The following is a 26,758-nucleotide window of genomic DNA, read 5'->3' as shown; positions in this document are numbered from 1 at the left end:
TTTCTGCTCGCGTTACGAGCTTTCGAGTCGCGGACGTTTCAATGGCGGAAATACAGCAGCCTACACAAAGATATCATTCCGTTTTCGTCGACGCAGCACTACGACCAACGGTTTCGCTTCAGCCTGCCAAAACGCCCTCGTAAGTCGTCGACAGTTATCCCTCGTCGTTTGGAGGATCGTTAAACCTTGCGTCTACATTCCCCTACTACTCTCTGAATGATTTTGCTATGGATCTTTGAACCGAATCGAAGTCCTTGATACGTATTATTAATTATCTTTGGCGACACGCCCTAATAACGGGTCACGTACGACTATTGAATTGTCCACGGCTTCGACACGTTCGTTTCCAGGTTACATTTGTTCGAACATCATTATACGTGTGGATTCAGTGACGGTCACTGATGGTTTCGCTATCAATCCAGATGTTCCTAGATGGATCGATAGCAATTACATGGATGCACCCGGTAAATTATTATCAAACCGTCTGTCATATCCATGAAACTATTAATCTAGGCGTACTGATAACATTGACGTGACGATAAATCATCGGAGACTTGTATTTTCTATGAATATGGCCGCTCTGACGTTCGATATTAATTTCTGTGTTCAGTGTCGAACAAAATGCGAAACGATACGCGAACCACAACCTTGTTCCCTTGCGCCGCGATATTTTCTGTCGTCTCCTCTTTTCTTCCTGATTTATAATTTTCCTTTTTCTTGTTTGATTTTTAAAATTCCCTTTACGACCTTGTTTCCGCAGCGGTGCTTTACGTCCCTACGTCGCTCTCGTTAAACGTTTCCACTTCGAACGTTATCCTTTTTACAAATATCCTTATCTTCTTGACGAAGGGGCAAGTCGAACTTTACATATTCTGTGTGCAAGCTGACCCGTCAACGTTTTTCGTTGATCGATTCGTACACAGTTCACGGTTATATCGTTGCTGCTTTTGTCGCTACGAGTTACGGATGCGAACGAGCAATTGCCGAAAAAGGTATTTGCTCATCGGGATAGAGAGCTCGTTCTGCTCGACGCCTGAACAAATTAGGCGAGCAAGATCCAGAAGAAAAATGACGTTCGGACATTGATGAAAAACCTATCAAACGAAAAAATCAGAATTTTTGTCGTTCCATTGACTTTTATTGCAAGACAGCCGCGTTAGCTATCGATTTTTTAGAAGCCTAGCGAAACTATTATGTCGTAACTATCCTCGAGATACAGCTGCGGGGTATAATTTTGTTGCAAAGTTTCCCAAAAATGGTCGAACAAAAGTGGTCGGACGTGGTTCCTAAGCAACGCGATGCTAGTTTCAATTCCTTTTCCACAGAATCTCTTTCACACACCGATAATTTTTCCTTAGACGAATCTTTAGATTTCTCTTTGTTTCGTTCCATAATATTTCGTTTCCTCGATATTTCAACAAGCACGGGCTCGCTTATACAGAGATCATCATCCTTTGCGCGATCTTTCAAAGAAAGGTGAGTCGATGGAACTTTTAATATCGCGATAGTCAAGAACAATTGGCGTGATTTTCTACCATTACCGTAATTCGTTCACACCGCGGACCACTATGCCGAGTGAAAAACGCAAAAGTCCGTTTTCATCGATCATCTCGATGCGGATACAGCGAAACGATTAAAAATATAACGCGTTCCATGTGATATCTGATTGGAATTTAGATAAATCGCAGCGACGCGAAGCACGGTCAATCACGGGAAAAGCATCGTAGCGTTATCGAGCGTACAAAATTATTAACAATACTGTAGTTACATAAAATGAATTAATTGCAGTAATCTCTACAACTCGTGTGTTCTCTACCAGCCAGCCGATTATATTGATTACGGTTGTTCGTATAGTTATATTACACGTTTAAAGAACAAGCAAATATTTAACAAATTCTAGGCGGTATTACTTAAAGAAAATATTTGATTTTTAACTGCCACACAGCGATAAACGTTTACTTTTTTCGTGATAAACAACAAACGAGTTTTGTCGTTTTCACGTATACCCATGGACCACCGGTTATGGTTGGGCGAAAGATCTCGTTCAATAAAAACAAGCACCGAGCTGACCGAAGCATTTATTTCGAAGCGAGTATAACCACGTTAATTAGAATAATACGTATCTCAATTTATTTTATACTATAATTTACGGGATCATCTCGCGTTTATGGCACGCGAAAAATAAATCGCAACTAGCTTTTGCTTTTTTTTGCGTTTTCTCTTCTTTACGTTTTTCCTCTTTTACTGGCGATAACGTAAACTATCTTTATGCGGAGCTTTATCGGCTGTACGAACTCTTTGCATTCTCGCTGTAATTTTTATATTTTTAATCGTATTGTTGCGCGTCAAGGCAAAGACAAAGACGACTGTTTCGAAGCGAGCGAAATGCGAAAAGTTGAAATCATGCTAATTTATTGGAAACGAAGAGATTAATTCGTAGAAAAATATAGAACGTACAGAGAGTGGGCGGCCGTGTCGCTGGCATGCCACACGGGCTACCATTTCACCGTAGCTGCTGCATTGTGACTCCCGTATTTTGTTCTCCTTTTCCTCTTCCCATTGCTCTTTGTGTCGGTGTTTTCCTATTCGGCGAATAGCACGCGTACGCGAGCTTCTGCCTTTTCAGAGCGACGGCCAACGAATCAATGATCCATCCTAAAACCAAGACCCGAAGAAACATTCGTTTCCCTTAAACATCAATTACGTCCTGTCCAACTGTTTGCCACTTTCCGGGAACAAGTACGCCTCTGACTAGGATTACGCGAGCTCGCAGAGTTTAGTTTCCCTTGCTCGACGGCGCGGGGTTCGCAACTTGTCGATTGGATCTAACTTGCGATCGGAAAAGTTGCACGGAAAAATGCCGCCGTTCTTCGGGTAACTTAGCGGATATTTTCTTAATGAAAATCGATCGTGTTCAAGCGTATCCATGGCCCATCTTCGATGATATCTAACTATCGTCACGAATCTCCGGTGTAATCTACGGTGAAACTACTGGGATCGATTATCTCGTTGAAAACCAGCGTCGCGCGTTCTGTTCGTTATTCGCCAACCCAAGAAATTTCGCAACGATGTTTCGTGGCTAATTTCACGCGAAATTTTGCCCAAGCGATGTTTCATCGCGAAACGAGGTATAATTGATTTTTGGTAACTAAAGTTTGGCCGTCGTTTTGTCGCTCCATTTTATAGTCGTATAGGCTATAGTTTCAAGTTATTAAATTGCCGAGCGAGCCAGCGCCAGATACAGGATTGTTTGACGTTTCAATCTCTTCGATTAACTGTGCAGTCTGCGGGACCAAGTAATATCGTTAGATACACTTTTTATCGGAAATCCACTTAGTCAACCCATCATGTGACCTGGGGATTAATTCTATCGAGACAACAGCCAACGAGTCGTCTAATCTCGGCGGAAGTGCCGGCTATGAGTCGAGTGAGCTTTCCAAAGCATTTCTCGTTACGCGTTTGATCCTTCAGGCACAATTTCCGCAACGATTTACCCTTGCTTCAACTTTTCTAACCTTCCCCTGCTTTGTTCGTCTATTTAGACGGGAACAAGTAGAAACACAAGTTTCACCAAACCAAAACCCTTCGAGATCGAAATCTGCCTTCCTCCTCCATCTTGTCATCTTGTTGTCATCGTGGGTCACACGAACGATAAGTGGAGGATGATCATTCTAGCGGAAGATTGATAGAAAAACACGTTTGTTTGATAATGGTCGTTAAACGACTATCGGGTTGGCGTCGTTTCAACTGTTGCTCGATGACATTCAATGCGGTATCTATCGATATGGTTGTCGACCATCGTAATGACCTCGGCTAAAAGGGGTGAAGCAACGTTAAACGAGCCAACGCGTTAGCCTATGAATTACCAATTAAATACCATTGCTCGAGCCATATTTTTCGCTCTCTTTCTCCCTCGTGGTAGCGTGGTTTTCTCAATGTGGTTATAAATGGCGCTTGTATTTACCGCGTTGCAGTCAGAGCGCAGAAATAATATATTGGGTCGTCGATAGAAACTGCAAGATCGACGGAGGGTTGACGATAGCAAAGTGTCGGAGAAAGTAGAAACAAGATAGACGGAGGCAATGTAAGGGAAATGGAAGTGAAGGCAGGAGGAACGCGGAATACGATAGAAGCGATTTTATTTTTAGAGACCTTTTTACGCCTTGTCTCATCTAAAGTTTATTCTCCTTCTTAGTATCGTTAGTACGGAATATCGTTATCGAGATGTCGTTATTTTTATTTCTTTCAAGTTCGAGAGAACGATTTCGCGAGCAAGTTGACAAGGTGTGCATCGATCGATAGAAACGTTTCGTCTCCCAGAGGGAATATCAAAAATCGTTCCATTTCGTTCCGCGCCATTACCATAGCTTGCCACGATTTTCTCCCGTTCCGTTCATTTCGCCGTTCGCAACGTTTTCTTTTACTTCGAACGCGTAATATTATAATTGTATCTGAAAGATTATCATCTGTCTTCTACTCACGTTTTTAATGGTCCTCTTGAGTTGTTTAGAAGCCTTCCACCAGGTTAAAACAGCCGGTGGTTTCGATCCCGTGCTCTGACATCTTGTTTCGTATTTCTTCCCCGCTGATAGGATTTTGTCTTTGCCCATGATTTCCACTTTCAATGGTTTCACTGAAATTATCGCCAGACACAGAAAGTATCAAGAGATGTTCTTAACGAACAAAAGTCGAAAAGTTTACAAGATACGAGTACACGTGGCAAAATTTCTTTGATAATTCTAGAACGTGATAGTCGTCGTCGTGATTTCATTCTATCTTTAAAAACAGAGTGGAAACAGTAAGAAGTTGTAGAAGTACAGTACGTGAAGTGAAACGGGACAATGAAACGTACAAGAGCGCGTCGAGGAAGCGTAAAGAAAATGTTATTTGCGAAACTTTTCGACTCGGTTATCGGGACAGCATTCTACGAAAGATTTCGAAGAGGCCAATTTTCAGGGACGCGAGCGCGCCTAAGCGCTTTCAGTTTCGTACACGTCCCGTTATCCCTCGATTGAATCGAGAAATAAAACGGTTTCAAAAAAACAAAAAAAAAATAAAAAAAAAAAGGAAACGCGTTCGAGACTAGATGGGATACGGCGTTTTAACGTAATTAATAATGATTACGTTACAAATTTCTGCTTGATTGCGAAGCTCGGTTTCACCGGTGGGCTGAAGGGGAAATAAAACGTTGCAGGCGTCGGAGAGTTTCATCGTAGATCGAGTTGACAGATGCCTTTCACAGCGAGGTCTTGGCTTGTTATTAATTAGATGACGAGATTGCGACCGCGTGCGGCTGGCAAACGGGAAAATAACCGAGCATTAATTAAACGTTCTGCTCGGTCCGCACGCTCGAAAACTGTGCGCTGACGCAAACCGGGAACGGCGTGGCGTGGTGCGGCGTGGCACGGCACAGCGCAGCATAGCTATTCCTCGTTACCGGCCTGTAATTATCTGCCATTGTTCGCGGCCGTTAAAGCGTTCGTTACTTGGTGTCTACGCGTTCTCGTCTTCTGCAAGTTCGCGGTCGGCAAGCTGAATCTTTTAACCGAGTCGATTAACGATCGTGGAATCTTCGTTTCCGACTTTCAAAACTTTCTCCCTTCAGCTCGTTACCGAGCTCTACGGTTCGTTTTGCCGTTAGAAAGATTTTGATCGCTTTGCAACTTCTTCGACTTTACAGCCCGCGGAGATAAATACAGTAGAAGGCGACCGCGCATCGCGGCACCGCCAAAGATTTTCCAACTTTCCACTGATTTCTGCAAGACCCGAGAGAAACTTCCTCGAGACGTAAATTTACCGTACGACCAGACTCTACGCTCCGGACCGGTTGAATAATCATCGTTATTTCTTCTCTCTTCCAGCACATTCTTCCGTTGTTTTTCTTTTTCGTTCCCTTCCTTTTTTACATTTATTCAGTTCCAGCGCTTACTTTAAACCGGACCTTTCCTCCGGATCGTGCAATTTCTAATTGAACGCATCGACCGCTTAAACACGAATGAACGCTTCGTTCGCTGAACAAACGTCTACCTACTCGCGTTGATCATGTGCTACGCAGAAAATATAGATCTCCGGTAGTTGACGTTTAAGCGATTATTTGCTAGTTTGCGGGTCGTAAAATTTATTTTTACGTATTTTCCGCGCACGAGACAATTTTAGCGGACGAAATTTTCGTTTAGCGATGCAGTAAACAAAAAAAGCGGAGAAGAAGGAAGGGGAAACGACACGTTATGCAGAGAACCGGACCGTCACTCTAGCTAGTTGAAAACTGTGTCAGAGTCAGGCTACGCGACCAACAACTTTTTTGTTCGCCTCTGTCCACAATTTTGATGCACTTACTGATCCTGACAGTATGTTTCGAAACACCAGCTTTGTTCGCTGTCCGAACAAAAAGTTTTCCCATCTCGTGCTCGTCTCGCCGGAAATTAAACCAAGACTTTTGTCGATTGCTCGCTTTTTTCCCTTTCGTCTATCGCGACTCTAAAAATGTCAAGATACTACAGATATATCGTATTATGTTTCATCGTTGACGATTTCTCCTCTTCAACGATCAAAGGAAACTGTCGTACGTAAACAGAGGATAAGCGTTAATTGATCGCGGAAAAGGCGAATCGAAAAGTATTATTCCTTATGACGACGCGACGTTTCGCTATTGCCGTTTAAAGGCAAGTTTTTGGAAATGAACAGGGCAGAAACAAAGATCGATGAGAAGTGTCGGGAAAAGGTTGTAAAAAAGAAGTGGAGCATGGAGTAGGACGCGGTGCAATGGCGTACAGAGGCAAGAAAGGAACGTCTGTATAAATAGAACTCGTAGGAGCAAACGAAAACAAAAACAGGCGGAAATTAGTGTGGGTAAAACTGCGGAGTGTTTAATTTGTAAATCAAAATTCATGTCGTCGGGTGGAAGGGTCGGCGAGAACGGCTCCTCTGAATTTGACTCGCAGCTTTTTAATACCCACACCTCAACTACGAGATAATCTTTACATTTTTCTTGCCGCCTCTCTCGACATTACCTCTTGGCTACCGTGTTTCCGGTAATTCCCGCTTTAAATTCATTCAAAACTCTTTGTACAGCGACAGGACCAGAGAAATACGAAATCGGGCTACAGACAAGGATGTGGAATTTCGCCAGCCGTCCGCGACAGTTTATTTCGACGTCTTGCCAGTGTATTTATGCGTTTAATATGTTTCACGGTTCGCGGGCTTATTACTGACGAGGGAATAATGCGTCTCACGCTGGGGAAAAAGCCAGAGTCGGGCTAAGGAGGAACCTTGCAGAGGTTAAAAAAAAAAAGAAGGGCATGGGGAACGAAAAAGGAGAAAAAAGAATTGGAGAGAAGTTTAAATGGCTCGTTTGTCGATTAAGTCGGTTAGCTCTGGAACGAGCGAACATTACAGAACGGTCCGTATGCGCCGATTCTGCGAATTGTCGACTTAAGTGAAATTTTAGCCAGATCGGCCACGATTCTAAGTGATATTATTGTCATAATTTGGCAAAACCGCAGCTCGTATCGTTTTCACCAAAGCTACCGCTAACCTCTTCTCGCTCGTTGCTTAAACCAGTCGCTCGGTCTGTTTAATAAGCTTTTCCAGCAGACCACGCCCAAATACGATACGATCGCATTTGCGACTTCGCGAAACTCAACCTTTCTGTCGAAATTAACCAAACTTTCCTTGGTTTCGCGCGACTGTTCCAACGTAATATCAATGGTAGGGGATAGGTTTTAGTTTCGTTCCTATCGGTGCAAACTTTGTTATTCTGACCGTCTCGTCGAATCGGTAGCGGAACCGAAATTGGATCGTGTTATACTTTTGAATCATCGGGCAAATACACGTTCCGCAATGATAATCGTACGAAAACAGGAAGTTATTAACTTGCCGCGAGCTCGATAAGGTATTAGGAGCTAAAAGTTGATCAAGTTCGTTCGTCTTTGAGGGCGGTTGCAACGCTCCTGTTCTTAGTTGTCTCTCGATCGAAAAGTACATCCGCGAGGATTCGCGGTTACAAGATTCACTACTTCGTGGATCTACGAACGTCTCGAGTTTCGTTCTTTTAGTAAAATTTTCCTCGCGTTCCTAACACAGCGTGTCACGCGGTACGAACAATCGAACGATGTCTATCCGCGCGGCTTTTACACGACGGTCCTTCATCTTCTTCTATTTTGTTTTATGCATCGGCGAGCAAACGTTCGATGAGCGCTCGAAGACGAAGGAGCAGGAAAAGTTGAATCGTACGTCTGATTATTATCGATGGTGGATTATTACCACGAACCGAGTGATCGATTAGCATCTCGATTCTTGCTTGACTCTTATCGCTTTCGTTGATATTCCTTTCTATGAAAGACTAACGAGCAAACGAAGAGAGGTTCGGTAGTTTTCTTACTAATTAACGGGAACTCGATGACGGCGGATTGGTCGGTGGACTTTTGTCAAATGTGAGTTCTTTGTTGTCGTTGAACGTAGAAGTAGAAACGTGAGATTTCCCGAATGGTTAACGAAGTCGAGCAATTTTCTTGAGCGGCGTTCTCCAATTCCATTAATGAAAATGAACCACAGAGAGAAAATCTTTGGCCATGTCGCGGTCACGTAGCGTTCGTGTCATCTTCGCGTCACTCGACATACTCTTGAAATAGTCTTGTTAAATTGGTAAACTATCACAGTCCTTGCGGATTTATGTATATATCAGATATACGTATATCCTATATACATATGTATGTATATCGGAAAAGGACGTCGAACTTGCGAGAGCATACCTCCAGATGTGACCGTCACCCTCGAATCTTACATGGCGATATTCCGATAATTCTGAAATATGCAGATGTATTCGATGCAAATGATAAAGACTCGCTCGAGCCAGGTGCATTTTTGGTCGGAGAGAGACGCATGCCGGCTAGCTCTTCGGCTCGTTAGAATTTCAACTGTATCGATCAAGAATCCTCCAATTATCCGATGTACGCTTCATCGGTCGTGCCTCCAATTAGTCTGAGATTAATGGAAGCAGAAAGACTTCATTTTTATCCCAGCTTTCCTTCTCTCGAAAGAATAATAAAACCGTTGTTCGATTCATATCGAAGGCAGCTAATTTCCGAGTACGTATCTGTTTCTTCTATGGTTTTATATAGCATGCATATAGCATGTATGTATATATCAGCGGATCTTGGCTCAAAGGATGCGATCTCGAAATAATTTATCTCGTTTCCAAACAAACTCGTTTCTTTGATTTTATTTCTCGCTAATAGCGCAACTTCCTAACGATGTTATTAGTATCGAATCTTAACGCGACGTTTGCTCGAATATCCGTACTTGTAGAATAGTTCGTGAGATATATATTTGCGTGAAGTTTCTACGTAAGTTGACGCGTTTCTTATCGCAGATGAAAACACGTGAACGCGAGGCGTTCGACCAAGGCGAGGCGAAGGTACGATCGATTCGTGCCCACGTCTGTCGTCAAGTCGTCTCTTCAACTCGTTAGACTTTCGAGTAGTTGAACGGAGTGCTTGTCGATCATTCACCGCGTGCTTCATCTAACTCAGTCCAATCAACGAATAATCGAGCATCCCAGTTACCAACTCCGTACTGAGTCGTTAGGCATCGTGGAAGAAAAATGCAAGGTAATCTTGGTCCGATTAGCCATTCCACTTTGTTATTGCTTACGCTTTAGTCGAGCTGTTTGATGTTTGCTATCCCGTATACGAGCCAAGTATCGCGTCGATCTGGTATCGTGCTTCTTTGCAAATTGCTGACTGCTTTAACGGATAACTCGGGTGAATGGCGATTGTTGGCGTGTTACATGGCGCCGACGAGAATGGGAACGTGCTAGAATTGTAAACGAGCGTGCAAGCAATTAAAGTTTTGAAAGTTTTGAGTAATTGGTTAGTGTGCTTTGCAAGTGTTCGAGTTTGCCAGGGTTAGATGTTAGAGTTGAAGAGAGTCGTGGCCAAGTCGATTACTCGTTGAGTCCGTAAGTGAACGTTAAAGCGTAGTCCGTAAATGTGACTGGGGATGAAGATATTGAAGGGTGTAGGATAATAGAAAGTTTAGCGAGTGGAGTTTAAAGAGTTGTGTTAGTGTTGTACTAAATAGGCGATCAGTGTTAATATCCATTCTCACTTAACTCGATTCTTCGAGTAATAGGATAATAGATACGTACTCCTCGTGGGAAAACCGATTTAAGGGACCTATACGTAAAACAACGTAGAGGAGAATGGAACGAATGAGATTGAAAGCGAAAGGCGATGAAAGATTTCTCTGTTTCGCCGAATTTCTCATTTTTAACGACATTTATAACGCCTGGACTAAAGAAATGGACTTTAGCGCGTATTTCCCAAGCGAGTCTTTTACACCATCATCGTTCAGAATTACTCGATTCGGTTTCTTCTTGTATCCGACGAGCGGTAAGACTTTCCGCGGCGCGCAATTTAATTTAAAGTTGTTTGTCCGATGGAAAAGTTTCTCGCGGGATGAATCTCGAGCGTACCGACGAGTCGGCCAGCAACCCGGTGCTTATGAAATTATTAATATTAATTTCCTGCATCGACTGACATCTGCAATCGCGGTTCTGTTCGCCGAACCAACCGGAGAGTTTTTAATCGGATCACGAACTACGGGAGCTCTTAATACGCGCAGAGAATACGAAAAGAGTCAGCGTGGACGTTTCGCGTCGCGTCGCGTCGCGTCGAAACTTACCCTTCTCTTCGCGCGAGAAACCCTTTTGGATACCAGGCCGATTGCAAATTTTAAAGAAAACGTTGATCGGTCCCTGATGAAAGTTGGGTTCGAAATCGCTGGCGGTTTAGAACGTGCGAGTATCAAGGAGAACGAATCGAAGCCGATATCGTAAAACGATTCGTAACGACTTTAATATCGGTCGTCATAGTAGCGTCGGGATATATCGTCGCTTGTGTTTCTCTTCTTTTTCGATGATTATCAACCGGTCGCTTTGTTGAGATTAATTCGCTTTCGTCTGATTTTTTCCATTCACTATTTCATCGACGTTTTCGTCCGATAAACAGAAAGCAATAAGTCGTTCCCTTCGGCCATTCAAATCGCTAACGGGTCAACTGCGTCAAAAAGAGGCAATTATCACGATGTATTTATTCGATGACGTTTTTCTGTTTTATCCAAGATGCGAATACGCGTTTCTTCTCGATTATCGTCGAAACGTGCAGCTATGATTCGCGTGTGTTGGGTAAACGGTTTCTCTTGTAATATATGCATACATATGTGTACGCATTTCATAAAATTTAATTGGACATGGTTACAGGTATACTGATTCGTATTGGTGCCCGTGGCTCGTCGCGGTTCGCCAGGCGATTTCAGAAGTAACGTTATTAATGACATCAGAGTCCTGATTGCCTTTCAAACGTGATTTCCAGTGTTGCGCGGCCGTTGGTTTTCGAACATACTACATATACCTCTCTTTCCGTTATAATCGTTTGAAGAATGTTTCAATTTCAGCTCGTCGAATCTAACTGCTGCCATTGATATCGCCGTTTTCGAAGTTCGTTCATTTCGGTCAGATTTTATGGGAAAAAATCCATCGTAGAGAAGTTCGACGCTCGATGGTTAAACGTTCAACCGTTTCTCGATTCGGATAAAAAAATACACGCACAAACACTCGATATCCGTTCCTCTCGTCCGAAGAACTTTGTTCGCTTTTATGCTATGTGCGATCGCGCGCGTGAAACTTGCAAAAAAGTAAAAGAGGAAATAAAAGATAAAAAGAAAGAAAAATAGAACGAGAGAGAATACTTGGACGTGTACGCGTCGGGTGAATGGGCACGACGAAACCTCCGTGCCGACGGGACAAACACTCGAGTTTCGAACCAAGCGATTTCCTGCATCACGGGTAATTAGCGCCGTTAATTATTAATCATTTCATTAACATAACTGGGTTGGCTTTCGCGGCTAACGAAGGGGTAAATTACCTACTGTTCTTTTAGGCAGATAAAACCACGTTATTGAAATCTTCTGTCTTTTGTGGACGACTTAATTGTCTTAATTACGATCCTCTGGTATTTCGTTCGTTCCCCCGATTTTTTGAATAATGTTTCTAGCTATCGGCGGTATTCTAAGCGTGTGTACTCGACCTTTCGAAAACGGGAGGGGCAGTAAGAATCCTGATAAAGAATTAACGAGAATAGGGGAAAGCGAGTCATTATTCCACTTACTGTGAAGTTCGATGATAACGGCAGTGGTGGGTGGCGGTGCTAAATGAGTATTGCTTGCTTTGCAGAACAGTTTGGCGTGGTAGTGACTTCTCGTGAGACCCTTCAGCGTCACATTGCTTATGGTTACGACGTTGGTTTCGCCTCCTGGCCCTTGGGTCTCCCGAATCTCCGACGGCGCATCGATTGTCTGCGACTCCAGAAACCACGTGACTCGGGGTCTTGGTTTACCTAAATCGAGCAGACAAGTCATCTTAGAACGTACACAAATGGCGTGACTTATGCATTTGCATGCCACTTTAGTCGTCAGCGAACGTGACAACCGAATGAAAATGCAAACAAAATTACGTTCATGGAAATCTTATAGTAAATCTCAAGTATCGCAACCTATTTCGAGAATTATTAGAATCACAATGTGTCGAGTTCCTGTGTACAGAATTTATAACTCTTATTCCCCTGAAGGACCTTTATACGATACCGATGACGTATCGTTACTTTACACGTTAGTCGTATAACGTTTTCCCGTTGTTTCTTACATCTAGTTGGTATTCCGCTGTCTTTGCGTCCTACTCTTATCGCTGAAATTTCATTTATGTCGTCGTTACGCTTTGTCCCTATTACCGGAATTCTTGATTCCTCGGAAGGTTAAGTTTCCTAGCTGTTAGAATTCCCCCTGCAACTTCTTTTACCTCTGGTAGAATTCTTTTCTCGAATGTAAGAATTTTTCCGAGTCGCAATTTCATCAGGGTAGGTTGTACTTTAAAAAGGTATCGCCGAAGGAAAGCCCGTCGACGGAGCCTCAATGATACGGCATTTTCTAGCCTTGATCCGGGATGATCACACACGAAAGTAGTTGAAACCGGAAGCAAACTCTGAGAAACGTTTACCGTAGCGAGATAGTCGATAGAAATGATTTTCGAGAAAGTGACTATTAGTAACCATTGACCGAGCAGGGTAAATGGACCGTTTGGTACTCGACCAAGAGCTAGTTGTTGGTAGCGTAAGAAAGCTTCGGACACGCTCCGTCACTCGTGGGAGAATCTAACGGCGTCGATGCTTGATGTATCGCAGTTTGATGTTTTACTTGGCAATCCCGCAATATCGTTGATCCATATCTGACGGAGTGTTCTCTATCGCTTACTCGTAACAAGCAGGTTGATCGTCGGTTAGGACAATTCGAGTAGCTGGACTAATCCGAGTAAACGACGTATCGAAACTGTGTCCATGTTTACGAATGTGTATCAGAGACTCCGAGCTAGTCGTCAATCACGTCGCTCGACGGGTCTTACTCGGCCACAACATTAGCGATCTCGATAGTCTCGATGTACCGGTTATATGGTCACCTAATTCCCCGAGTTAATTATCCGTGCAAATTTGTCTCCTGGAATCGCGAGTATAGGAAGGTCCCGATGCGATGGGGTCGGCGTATTTTATCACGTAAACGATAGTGTACTTGCTGTATTTCCTTGATTAGATCGAAAATATGTATACCTACTGTATACACGCGGCAAAGACGAACGCGAACGCACAAGTAAACGTAGCCCAGAGGATAGATCGGTTCGTTGAGAGAAGCAAGGTTTGGTTCATTTCGAAGGTGAATTACGCGCCCGGAGGAGAGCTAACAGTGACAGAAATCGTGGGTTGTATAGTTGAAGGAGGAAACAGGAGGAGGGAGAAATCGAGGGTGAATGTCACACGCTCTCGACTTTCCGGTAGGCGAGATGGGGAATTATTTCATTGCTTCTACGAGAACGGAACTAGAAAAGGTGGAAGTAAGGGGCCGGGGATTTCTGGGGATAGGGGAGGAGAAGGATGTTTATTGCTCTCCAGGTTTCCACCTGGTATCATGGATGGTACACAGGTATATATCACGAGGTTCGCGAGCTGAGTACGACTTGCTCGTAATAATGCTACGCGACAGCGAAGGAAGTACAATAGAAGGCGAATTTTAGTGGCTTTCGACCGCATTCGCTACATTTGTAGCCCCGACAAGCCCCGATCGTTTCGTTTAATCTGTACGAATTCCGTTAGACACACCTTGATACTTGATTTTTCTGTAATTTTGATTCTCGATAGAAGCAAAGTTGGGAATTTCAGAAATGCCCCGCGCGACTGTTTGCTCGTGGACGCAGCTTGAAACCGGAACGTTTCACGAACAATAGAGCGCATGGTGTTACGTTGAGAGGTTCCTAATAACGCAGTTAAGTTTAGCTGCCACTTAAACGATGCCATTTGTACGATTCAAGTTTCAAGATTCGTCAACGAGGCAGCCTTTCCGCGGTAATTAGTCTTGTTACGAATAGCGATCGATCTCCGTCCCCTTTAAGCTGGGTTTTTGACTTTTCGATAACATTTTTGCCTGAATAAGGGTCCTTAAGCGAGTCTGTCCCATTCACACCGGCGGAATTTGCTGGAAATCAATTAGCACCGCGACTCGTCGGGAAATTCCATAGTTTGTACTGATTTTATTTTCCTTCGCGTCTTTGCAGTGGAACGCTAGGAACTTTAAAAAAGCCGGAAAAGTAAAGATCGAGAAAACAATGAAAGAGAAAAACTGCAGGATTCGCGAGTGTTGGTCCGCGAGGTTAAAGCAAGGAATACCGTTAGCCGCGAGTCACGTTAAAACAAACACTTTACTCTGACCTGCTGTAAAATTACTTTCATGCGGACGTTTTAACAATGCCGAAGCAACGCGCAGCAGTCGAGCAAGGTGACGCCTGGCAGAGGCTGAAGATAGTATATACGTGTGGTATCTATACATTGTGCGACAACAATGCGTGCCACAATGGACATCTCGCCAAGGTGTGTTAAACATCTCGATCGCGCATCGTCACGATCCCGTTTTTCATATTTCGCGTGTATTGTTTCGCGTCCTTGGAAATTGCCGAAGCAGAAACTCGCTCCAAACGAGATAACTTCCGATAAAGTAAATCAAAATCCTTATTTCTAAGAGATTATCGGGGTTTCTTTTCGTTTCATGGATGATAGAAGAGTTTCGGTTTGCATATAGAGAATCTCGTGTCTAGTTCGTCACAGTTTTTGAATACTCGTCTCTTTGCAACAGCGCTTCACCACCGCCCTCGATGTCCGACCTTAATTGGAAGAAAGGAACGTTCGGTCGCGCAGTGACCTCCCATTTTCTGTTGTTTTATCAAAGGCGGTAAAAGCGGTAAGTCTGAGAAAGAATCTACGGAACTTAGGTCCCGAGTTGATAAAATTCCGAAATTCCGATCTTCTTTACTCCATGAATCCTCTTTTAACCAACGACCATGACGTACATCGGAGAAAACACACTTGTAGAAATAGAGCCGCTGGAATTTTTGGAACTTCAACGGCCGACGACGCGACGCGACGCGACGACTCGCTGGCTTTTTATGGATGCACCTTTGTTCGCGAAGTACTTATAAAAAATATTTCAACTATTCCACAAAAGTTTTCGGTAAATATTTCTCTCGACACGGTGAATGCTCGTTTTTGCCTCGTTTTCACGATTCGTGGAATCACAGGGTGGAAGAAAAGGCGTAAGCTTTAAAGGATGGTCGGTCGGTCGGTCGGTCGGTCGACATTTCGTTCAAGTTCATCCGACTGGTTTTAAGCTCGCAGCCAAATAATAATCGCTACTTTGGCAGCAATACCTTGCCATCGCGAACCCAAATCTGCCGTTGAAAACGATCCCGACGATTATTCACGTCTTATGCCAAGTTACACTCTTACCTTGAATTTTGCACACATTGCAAGTACTTTATCATATACTTACGACTGTTCGCCTTTTGTACGCATGATTTTTGTACAGTTGGTCTTGACACGGATTATACTTCGCGATGAAATCGCTTCGCGGACTCGAGCCGCTATTTTCTTTAGCTATAAACAACTCGCGCATTGGTTTGCTCGATCGTAATCCATCAAGCAGACGTAAGTTTCGAACTTCTTTGTACGGAATTGGCAATTTCCAAAGGAGAGTCGGAACAGCGGCGGTTGTTGCGAACTGCCGTGACACAGGGACGATCGTGAAGTAAGGAGAAAATATAAATTTGTCGTAAGTCGCCGCATAGACCGGTGTTTGACAGTTCTCGTTGGTTACTCGTATCTCGTTCGGATACCATGAAGTTTGGCCGATAATGCGAACCTTCCGGAAGTCGTGGGTTACCTGTCCGTGCACACGGGAAGAGAAAACTCTCAGAGCAAGTTGGAAATTCGTTTTCTCCTTGGAGTGACAAATCGCTCGTCCGAAGGACTGCAGGGTGAACGGCTGGCTGGCCCGACGACTGGTTGGCTGTGAGCTGTAAGTCGTGTAATCTTCCTCAAGGACCAGAGGAAAGAGCACGGGAAGAGAGAACGAAAAAATTCGTTGTTGAATTAAGGAAAAAGTTCCGGCAGAGGCAGTTTCTCGTTAATCTTTCAGATTCCATTGCTCGATGTAATATCGAATGTATAATGAAATTAAAACATTTTGGTCTCACGAACGGTAGAACGTTTCTCAACTTTTATGTGCGGAACAATGTCGATAGCGATTCTCTCGGAAATTTACCTCGATTAAATAATGTTTAATAATACGTTTGCGATTGGCATATCGCCGCTCGAGGGCTTTTTTCAATTTTCATTATCGTTGGAGATCGTTCGGTAGGAAAACAGCGAATCTCGAATTCGAATAATTTCGAAACGGTTAGTCTGTCGATCGTTCACGTTCAGAAGCGTTGCGCGAACCAAGAGACGATAATATAGACGGATTTCTTTTTCGCTAACGATCGATGCATCATCGAATGAGTTAAGAAGGGTTTGCAAACTCGAGACACGAGGCTGTACCGCGAAAGAAGGAACCGCGTCGAAGATTAAAATTGGCGTCGATCCAGAGAATTTGTCGCGCAACGTGACACCTATCAGGCGACGAATCTTGGAAAAATCGCGCTGGACTCTTCTTTTTCCTTTCCCCTTCTTTTCCTTCCTCCTTGGACTTTTCGCCTATTTCACTTCGTATTTTCTTCGAATAAGCGAATGCTGGCTGTAAATGGAATTGGCTTCGCTCCAGTGAATACTCGCGGTTCAAGGAAATAGGATTTTTCGTCCGGCGCGCAAGATTCGAAAGACGTTTGCGCATTCGTCACCCTTCGTGCTGCGTTTTACGCGCGATTACATATACGTGCAGATTTCCTTTCTCATGGTAGACGTCGCTCGCGTCATGTCGCGGTTTCGTCTTAACGCGACTTACATACCTCGGGACGTATCCCATTGATATTCCGCTGTCGTATTTTATCTCCGTTGCTATTTTTTCGAGAAACAGACCCTGGGAGACTATTCGTTTGACTGACGTATCGATGAACGCGAAACGAGACGGCACGTTGTACCATTTCTCTATTAAATTTCGCCAAGGAACCAGTCCCCTCGAAGAAGAAACCCAGTTTTAACGCTGTCGTCGAGCAATTTGATCGAGTATGACGGATGCTCGGTTACTGTCCGCCAGGTTTTTATAAACGATGCGCAGCCACTTATAATAATTCATCCCTCTAATCGGCTGGAAGCAATTTCTGGCAGCGATCCATTATTCCCGGTATTAGAAAGGAGGCGGACTTTAGTCAACTGGGTTCCGGCCAATTAATCCACAGGGGCGGAACATGGCGACAGATTATTTTCTCGCGAAATAAATGACAGCTCCGACACGAGAGTGCAAACAGAAGGATACACCGTTTTGCAAGATCGTTTCGGAAGCCGTTCGGTCGTTAATCTCGCACACGAAAAATTTACACTCGACGCTTACCTCCGTGAACCTCGCAGACAAGGAACAGGTCAGCTCCTTCGGGATAGGCCTCGAGAAGTTTGCTCATGTCTCTTCTCTTCGCGTCGTAGATTATCGGCTTAGCTGGCGGCACTGTGAACAGAAAGGGGGACCAGGTGAGCGGCGACGCGTTCCCTTTTCTCAACCTAGACCGATAGAATCGAATTGGAAGATAATTTGGGTGAATCGAAGGGTTCAGGGGTCGGAGAAAGGCGACCGATAATAAGGATAAAACGAAAATGGAACAACGTGCGATCGCGTCACAGTGGAACGAGACGAGGAAAATCACTTCTACCTGACTCTCGAAGCGAGGACCTTTTTCTCTCTCGCTTCCTTTTATCTCTTCGATTCTTCCGTCGATCGACTTGGTCCCCGATACAGCCCAAGTAAACGCAAACAGGCCGAGTTTCATCCTGACGGCGTATTTCGCTCGATACTTGATGGAAATTGCCTCTGGCTATCGCCGCGACCATGTCAACTCGAAGCGTGCATCCACGCTTTCCGCCGTCCTTCTGTTGCAAACAGGCACCGAACAACCGAGTCTTTGTCCTTTTTTCAATGGAAAGAGGCGGAAAGGACGCGAGATTCGCGACGTCAGGAGTAGAGAGATTCGCTATTGTAAAACGCTGGAAGAGACTTCTGCGAATATAAACTCGATAAATCATCGCTTGGAGTCGACGTCACGTGTAGCCACAGCGAACATCGCGTTCTGATTGTCACGTACGTGTCACTTTACATCGTAGATTTACAACAGGCGAGAGAACGCTCGTCGTGGGTTCCTCGATCTAGTGAAATTAAAAAATGAAGGTGCAAACGAACGTTTTAGTGGGATAACCGCTTCCCTTTATGCAGGTCGTAATTGTGAAGCAATCTCACTCTTTCCGCAATGAAAACAATCGAGGCGTTTTGGAAGAATTCTTCGAACATCTGCTCGACCAAATCGAAGAACGACTCTTGTTTGCACTTTCATCTTTTAATTGTAGGGAACAGTATATGTTTGTCTCTTCGCGGTGCCAAATAGATTGTTTTCCAGACAGGTATGGATGCTTGGAACGTTTTTCGCTACGTCGTTGTTTCCAAATTGTATCCGTCCATCTACTTTTTCTCACCGACCATCGAGAAACGCCTTCTTAGTCGTCCAGATTGAACGACAATCGCAAAATTGCGTTGCTCAATTTGCGACGCGATTACCAACGAGTTCTCCTTTTTGCATCTTTTCTTTCGGAACGATTACCATTTCGGCGCGGATGCGAGTCAGTGACGGTACAAAAGTTCGAGAGCGAAGAAAGAAGCGAACCAGTCGCCGATCTCTTAAGGGTGCTCTAAAGACGGTACGTCGTAATCTCGACCGAGATTACATTCGGACTGCCCAAGACGGCAGCTTAGCGGCATTAATACCGGCATTCATAGCGCGACCCTTTATAGCGCGTTTACTCGTCGCTTTGACATCTTCTAGCTGGCCTTGCTGTTCCTTAAAGCGTAGTGTTCCTTCCACTAGCCATTGTTCTTCCGCCAACCGTTTCGCTCTCCCAGGGAAACGACATTCTGTCCTTATTGTTTCGAATCGAATGTGTTGAATTTTCCGAGGGAATATCTCGCTCTTCGAACAAACTCCAGTTGTCAAGTCCTATAATATCTCTTGTAGGTCTCCACATTTTCTATTTTTTGATATCGGTGTATTCGCACTTCTTAACCGACAAGTGGCTTGCAAGACGAAGATGAACGTAGACGAGGTAGATGGTTTCCTCTGTGTACGCGGTATTTTCGCAAAATTGGCGTTACGTGTTTTGCAGATTGGTTAGCAACGATAATTTACCGTGAAACAACTCGTAACTGTGCATCGTATTCCGCGGGATCGTAATTTCTTGTCCTTGGATGCAAGTTTTTCTCTATCCACGAAATCTTATAAGAATGATGCTCACGGCCCTCTCGTAACATTGCAACATAGTCGGTTCTCTCGAGAAGGCTTTCCGCTGTTTGCAAAGCAGCGCGTAAATAAGCAAAACTCCGGAGAGCTCGATTTACACTGTTTCGTGTGTTGCTGGTTTTGCAGAGGCGGAAGAAGGTTAGACGCGGTTCGCGCGGTCGCGATATAAGATGCTCGTTTGCTCTTGACTGAATCCTTTCGCCAATCCTTGCCTTCGCCACCACGCTAACGGTAGCTGGGTCAAGGAGGAAAGGTGAAAGGTGAAAGGCGAAAGGTAAAAGGTAAAACAAGGGGGAAATAACGCATGCGAAGCTCGGTCATAGCTTGCGTTCGCACAAGCAACCTGGAGAACTTTTACCCAAATTCTAGTCGACTGGAGCCGGAAGACGCGAGTCACGAGACGCCGATGATTCGTCCGAATCTCATCGTATCGGGGGAGTACCATAAAACGGGGAACGGTTCTCGGTTTTACGTCCGTGTATATCGCGGCACAGACCCTCTGGCGAATTTCGATCGTAAACTTTTATATCACGGTGTCGAGGGAATTACGTTGAAACCGCGCATCGTGGCCTCCAACAGATAAGAAAAACGACGAATTACGCTGCTAATCCCACGACTAAATACCCAAAGGATCGCCAATGTTCTCCCGATTCTCGTACATTTTTCCTTGGGCAATCTGCGAACGGTATAAAAAAGTCTTAAAACTCGCGACTGGCTCGACCCAGCGATTTCATGCTCGCCACTGTCGTTTCACTGTGAATCGTATACGGTGATTCGATGTCCCGCGATTCGACGCTCGAGAAGAAGCGAGAATTTCAAAGTGCAGTTTCAATCTCGTCACGTGCGATGCGTTCGTCGATTTTGGTATCGCTAACACCTCGTCTCGTTCCTATATTCGTCCAGGGTGGTTTGTCTCTTTTGGTCGGGGAGTGCATCGAAACGATGCGCGCCATCGTCGTATAGTCGAAGCGTCGCATCGCGTCGCGTCGCGTCGAGCTGTCGTTCCACACCATCCGACTACCATTTGTTTACCCATGCGTGTTTGTCCATCTCTGTGTGAGCGAATATTCAGTCGTGTGTATGTATATGGCTATACTGCTATACGTTTTCAACGGAGGCTGCGTGCAAACCGTTATGTGTAGCTACATCGATATAGATATAGGTAAAGGTATAACCGACAGAGAGCAGCTATCACCTTCCTTGCCACGATCCGGATGCACCATTTGCAGGATATTCTCCGACGCTATCGGGCCGCGACGTGCTCGGCCACGTACTTCCTCTTTTCCCCTTCGTGGACAGGTACGTGCCTATAGATTTAAATTTGCCATTTGTTCTCGCGTCGAAGTTTCGTTTCTTTGACTTTTTATATGTATATGAATTACAGCGACTTTTTTCTACCTCTTTTTCATTCGGACTCGGGTATTTTGCTGTCTAAAATGTTTTGATCTTTTTTCTTCGTTCGATTTTCCTTCGGTCGTACGGTGTTCGGAAATATCGAATTCTTCCCGTTTCACGGACAATTATCTATCGCGATTAGTTACGATACGGCAAACAAAAGGGAGAATCGGTGGTCGTAAATGCTTGGAAATTACTGATTCGCAGTTTATAAACACACACCTTGATCAGTCGTGGAAAATTCGAATCACCGATAAATAATGTGGTCGCAAGTTAGTGTATTAGCGTATTAACGGTATAATCCTGGAAAAGTTATCGACAGTGTGACGTAATGCTGGCGATATTTTAAGAATTACGAATATTACCGTACCACTGCCATATATCAAGAACGATATTTCTATCGATTGCGTTACCATCGCCTGGTAACCATCTCTTTTTTTTTTTTGGCTTCGCCGTGTATTGATCAAATGTTGCGAGAGTCAGCGATATATAACACCGTGATTCGATACCTGTTATGGTAATCGAGACAAATTTTTTTGTCCCTACAAATATTTTGCAATGTTTCGAGTCGAACGGTTCGGCAATTTTTATTTAATTTCGCGTCGGTTGCGCGTCACAAGCACGCAGCACTCTGAATAAACCTGGCCATGGAACTTTTGAACTCGCGATAAAACGCGGTGCTGAGATTCAAATGGCTTCTCCGTCAATAAGAGTCGTAAAAATAGCGATCATCAGTTCCCAATGTATTTATACGTGTTACGGCTATTATTTATTCTCTATCATGCATTATCCATTATCGGTGGGTGGACAGATGGTCGCTTTCAAGGTTGATGAATTCAATTTGACGCTCGATTCTGGGCCACACGTTTCTTGTCCGCGGCACTTTAAACAAATGCCAATCCGTCGGAAATACAATTTGGTTATGTTAAGCAAATCGTCGGCGGCCAAGCGAGGGTAGTTTGCCAGATAACGCGGAAGCTCGAAGAATATTTTACATTTGACCGAAAGCGTGCTGGGCTTACGAAGTATTTGAACGACTCGAATCCATTGAATTCTCGCGGCGGCGTTCTCCTCTTTGTACGCTATCCTCGGGATTCGGTAGCGCAAGTGCTTAGCAGCGGTAGCAGGTAGGCAGACGCGTGTTAGGTGGAGCCATAGAGGTTGGTCGAGGAGCACACCACCGTACCATACGGCGGCCACGTAACGATTACCGTTAAAAATTTAGGAAAATTCCTCTGTCGTAGGTGGAAGCAATATTGTTTTTATGCGAGCATGCCGCAGTCATGGTGCCCGTTATATGTTATATACGCTCGTATATGCGCCGCACGTATCACTTTGTGTATTCTTCGAAACGTCCCTGTTCGCTGAAATTCTACTTTCCGTTGGATTTTTCAGCAATAACTTGCGACGAGTCTACACGCGCGACCCAAACGTGCGACAACAAACGTCCATCGTCGACGACATCGACGACTTCGTCGTTCATTTTACATTCGCCACGCAAGGATTCTTATATTCCGCAGGGAGGATCGCAGTCTCTTTAGCGACCTACAAACAGGGTATTCAGGTTTCACCTGGGAATTTGAAAGAACCCGAAAATTCTTGGTATTCTTTCTCACGTTCATCGATTCATAAATTTTTGACTTTTTTAACCCGAGTTCCGGCTGAAGGCGAAGCGACGATTCAGGTATACATTTTAATTAAAGAGGTCTGTGAAGCTTATTTACAAGCGAGTCGAGAGTTCAGAAAACGAGAGCGATTCGGCTCACGCGTGCACGTTGGACGAAAAAGCGTTGCACCGACTGTCTGGCGACGGATTACGTTTCCAGAGTTTTCCTCCGCAGTCGTACTTTGTTAAGTTGGCCGTCGTACATTCGTTACGGAGGGGTGTGCGTCACAGAAGTCCGTTTCTCGACGCCGATGTCGCACCGATGAAATAATTTATACGAAGCAAGAGAAACGACCTTCCGCTTTCTGCGCGAGAATTAATAATTTTGCCAGTAAGGCAGCCAGTCCGACAAAGAACCCGTACAATTTCGCTGGACAAATTATTTAACGCTACTGCATCACGCCTTTGTGTCCGTCCATACATACGTCTTTTTGTTCTGGAATTTCCACTTTCTTCCGTCCAGGTACGCTGCGCTTACGTGTCGTCAATGTTCCCTGTTTTCCTGTTGAAGCAATGAGACAATCGCCGGTCGAGGAATTTAGCGGTGGACAAAAAGGACGAGTATCGTATCAGGTTGTCCCAAAAGTTTCTTTCGTTTTATAAGGAAATAATAAATGCACAAAGTTTCCTCTTTTATATTATTTTTGTTCCATTAGAACAAAATGGATCATACGTAATTCGTATAAAATATTATACAACAAAAACGCGTTGTGAGTCTATTATTTCCTTATAGAACGGAAGAAACTTTTGGGACCAGCTAATACACGGGGCGTATCGTTAAAAAATGATACCGAGAAAAAAATCCAATGCGAGGACACTGGCAATCTTGTTTGTCTTGCTTCTGCCGACCGACAACTTCCGCGAAAGTAATTAACTCGTCGGAAATAAACATGAATTGACCCTGTCTAATGTCCGTGGAACGGCGGATATATACACTGCTTCCGTTGCGTTCTGTTCTAAAAAGCAGCTTCACTTTGGAACGTTCATTTTTGTCAGGCGACGGTATATATAAATAAAAGTCGTGGGATAAAAATTCCTGCATGAGTCTTTCTCTGCCGGCTCGGAATGGAAACACCATGGGCGTTTTATGGTTTGCACCTTCTACGGAAATTGGATGTTTTACGAACGCCGCGGACTCGAGATGAACGTGACCGAGGAAGACGAATCGAAAAATACCGTGCGAGAGTTCATCGCTTTTCTCGCTGCTCTCTATCCTCTTCTCTCTGCTCTCGATACTTCTTCTCGTCTCTCATACCTCTTGTTTTCCTTCCGCTTTTCGTCGTCCATTTTTCTTGTCGCAACGTCAAACGTTTACGTTTGACAAGCAATCCTCGTGCTCGTATCCAGAACGAAAGAGACCGACGACGGTCCGTAACGTTTCACCGTGGAAGTCCGGAAGCCCGTGATCGTTTGCTTTTCTTGTCGTAGGTAATGGCTACCCTTGTCCTTGCAGCCAGGTACCGTCTCATCGAGATAATTTCCGGTCCCGAAGCACGATACGTTTTGCGCAACATGCACCGTGTTCCCACGCCACTCGTTGTACGCGCGCGTCTTTCTTTGTTCACGTAAATTATTCCGACGTTTCCCAGGTCAGGAAGGAATCTTTGGTATCGCGCGTTTCTATCTTTATTCCTCTTATTTTTGCAAACGCGACACGCGCATTCCGGAGCTTTAAATCGAAGGGAAGACGCGCGGCTACCAAGGATACATGGGGCGAGTGGAGGCCAAGCTCTTTGGAAAAGGGATAGCGTTCCGATCCGTTCTCTCAGGCTTTTCTCTTAGCGTTTTCGAAAGAGATCGGTAGAGATCTCGGAAGTTGGCGTAGCTGGTCCGTACAGACTTGCTACGAAGCATTACTTTTCCTCGAACGTTCTTTCGGTTTCTTCTTTGTGGATTCTTTAGAGGGAATTTCTCAGCCAGCACGATCCGTAAGCAGCAGCATTCCGCGCAACTTCCTATCGTGCGATCAACGAAACGAGACAAAAAAGAAGAGAAACGAGGAGAGGGTGGCGAGAAGAGCGAGAAAAAATAGATGCCGGTGAACGGCGAACGGATTATCCGACCGCTTTGAATTCTCAATCCCGCGTGAAATGCTTCTTCCGCTTTCGAAGACGGCGAGCTTCGCCTACTTTTTCTCTTTCTTTCTTTCTTTCTTCCTTCCTTCCTTTCTTTCTTTCTTTCTTTCTTCCTCTCTTTCTTTTTCGCACAGCCGACAGAAGAGGCTCTCGACACAGATGCAAAAAACAAAAGCGATATCGAGCGTAGGAACGCCGCCGCTTTTCGTTCGCGGAGAATGCCTCTACGTTGCAACGTTTGCGGCTCGATTCGTGCAACGTCTGTAGATAATAGCCGCATATTGCACAGCGATTTAGCGACCGGATTTATATCCATACGGAAACACGTCCATTCGAAACACCGAAAAATCCACTTTCTCTTCCTCTTTTCTGTGGTTGAAAGTAACGATGCCAAAGGGAAATTGGACGGAGAGCTTCCGTTAAATCGTCGGTTCGCTTTATGGATTATCCGCAGATTTATTTCATAGCAACGATTAACGCGAATATCAGTTTTACGGTTATCCTTGCGATCGGTGGTGGTCGTTCCGTGCTTCTTTCCGCAAAAATGTCAACGATACAAGTTTACAAGACAGTAAAGTCCGTTACAACCGAAGTTGTAGGCGGCGTATCCGACTGACGCGACGTTAAAGCTAAACGATTCAGCGCGATATCGAGATACATCGGATAGACGGCGATTCGCGGTTTCGCAGTTAGTCGCTTCCATCGAATTTCTCGTTTCGTCTTTCGATATCGTCTTTCGACAAAGTCTCGTCAAATTATGTCGAAATTTGCTTCTGCTCCGAAATATTCGATCTACGTCGATACGAACGTGGCCAACGATCGGTTTAGAGTGAGAATAAGACACCTCGCAACGTCTCGAATTTACGATGGGAATTTTGCAAATAGGTCGAACGTTTGCCTGAGCTAGCGAAAACAACGCCGCCTTCCTTATCTGTAACGCGAATTCTCCATAGGTTTGGTCGGATCGAGAGACGGCTTTCGATTTCGCGGCGATTTAACCAAAACGGAATTTACTCGACGTTGGAGAATCACGCTGTTTCTCGCACGACGATAAGTTCTCTACCGCAAATAGGATCTACCACTAGGAACGTTGCTATGATCTATATACTCTCCGAATCTACGAAATGATTTTTAGAAGCTTGCGATAACGATCTTCCAAAGAACTGGAAAAGTAAAAGAGATAGTGGCGATTCGTTGGACAAGTGAAACACGTTCGACACTGTAGTCCTGTAGCTAGCAATAAGCAGATTTTGCATCGTAATACGTGTACTTACATACGTATATCGACGCGGGTAACAGCTTGGAAAGCGAGGAAGAAGCCAACGTATTCGTTTGTCTCGTTAACGTCGACGTTACTGTTCCGGGTAGAGCGAAACTAACGCGCGCGTATAAAAGGAACGAGCCTCGCATAGAGTCGAGTTCGATGTACGAAAACAAATGGGAACGTCGAGACCGGAAGACCGTGGAAGGAAAAGAAAAACCAATGAGGTAGAGGGAAAATATTTGCGTAATCCCGGCGGAATGGTTCTAACGAACGGGGCAACGAATGGTCGAGCTCTGCAATTTGTTTAATTCGCTTGTTTGAATATCTCGGAGGCGATCCTCGTACTTTGGGGCTTTCGAACTCGGAGAGGACTCATCCGGACGATTATGCGCGTTAACGATGCATCCAATGCCCGATAAACATGGAGGGATTGTTTCATTCAGAACCTCCAAGTATGGAACCTGAAAATCGACGAAGAGTTAACACGTTGAACGCCA

General features: G+C 44.6%; 1 protein-coding gene across 4 annotated transcripts in view; it reads right to left on the bottom strand.

Annotated features, from left to right (window-relative positions):
* LOC122567951 (nephrin-like) overlaps nucleotides 1-26,758 on the bottom strand; it is a 99,266-nt gene that overhangs the window by 32,388 nt on the left and 40,120 nt on the right. For all 4 annotated transcript variants that reach the window (XR_006316930.1, XM_043727137.1, XM_043727138.1 and 1 more), the window contains exons 5-7: nucleotides 17,917-18,027; nucleotides 12,168-12,395; nucleotides 4,482-4,633 (exon numbers count right to left, since the gene is read on the bottom strand). Coding sequence is in view for 3 of the 4 variants with exons in the window: in XM_043727137.1 (XP_043583072.1) it covers nucleotides 4,482-4,633; nucleotides 12,168-12,395; nucleotides 17,917-18,027 (491 nt within the window). In the remaining variant the exon portion in view is untranslated. The remainder of the gene's footprint in view (nucleotides 1-4,481; nucleotides 4,634-12,167; nucleotides 12,396-17,916; nucleotides 18,028-26,758) is intronic.

Source organism: Bombus pyrosoma, linkage group LG5 (assembly GCF_014825855.1).
Source record: "Bombus pyrosoma isolate SC7728 linkage group LG5, ASM1482585v1, whole genome shotgun sequence".
NCBI classification, from domain to species: domain Eukaryota; kingdom Metazoa; phylum Arthropoda; class Insecta; order Hymenoptera; family Apidae; genus Bombus; species Bombus pyrosoma.
Note: the sequence above shows the minus strand (reverse complement) of the source record. Positions and strands in the feature narration are given on the sequence as shown.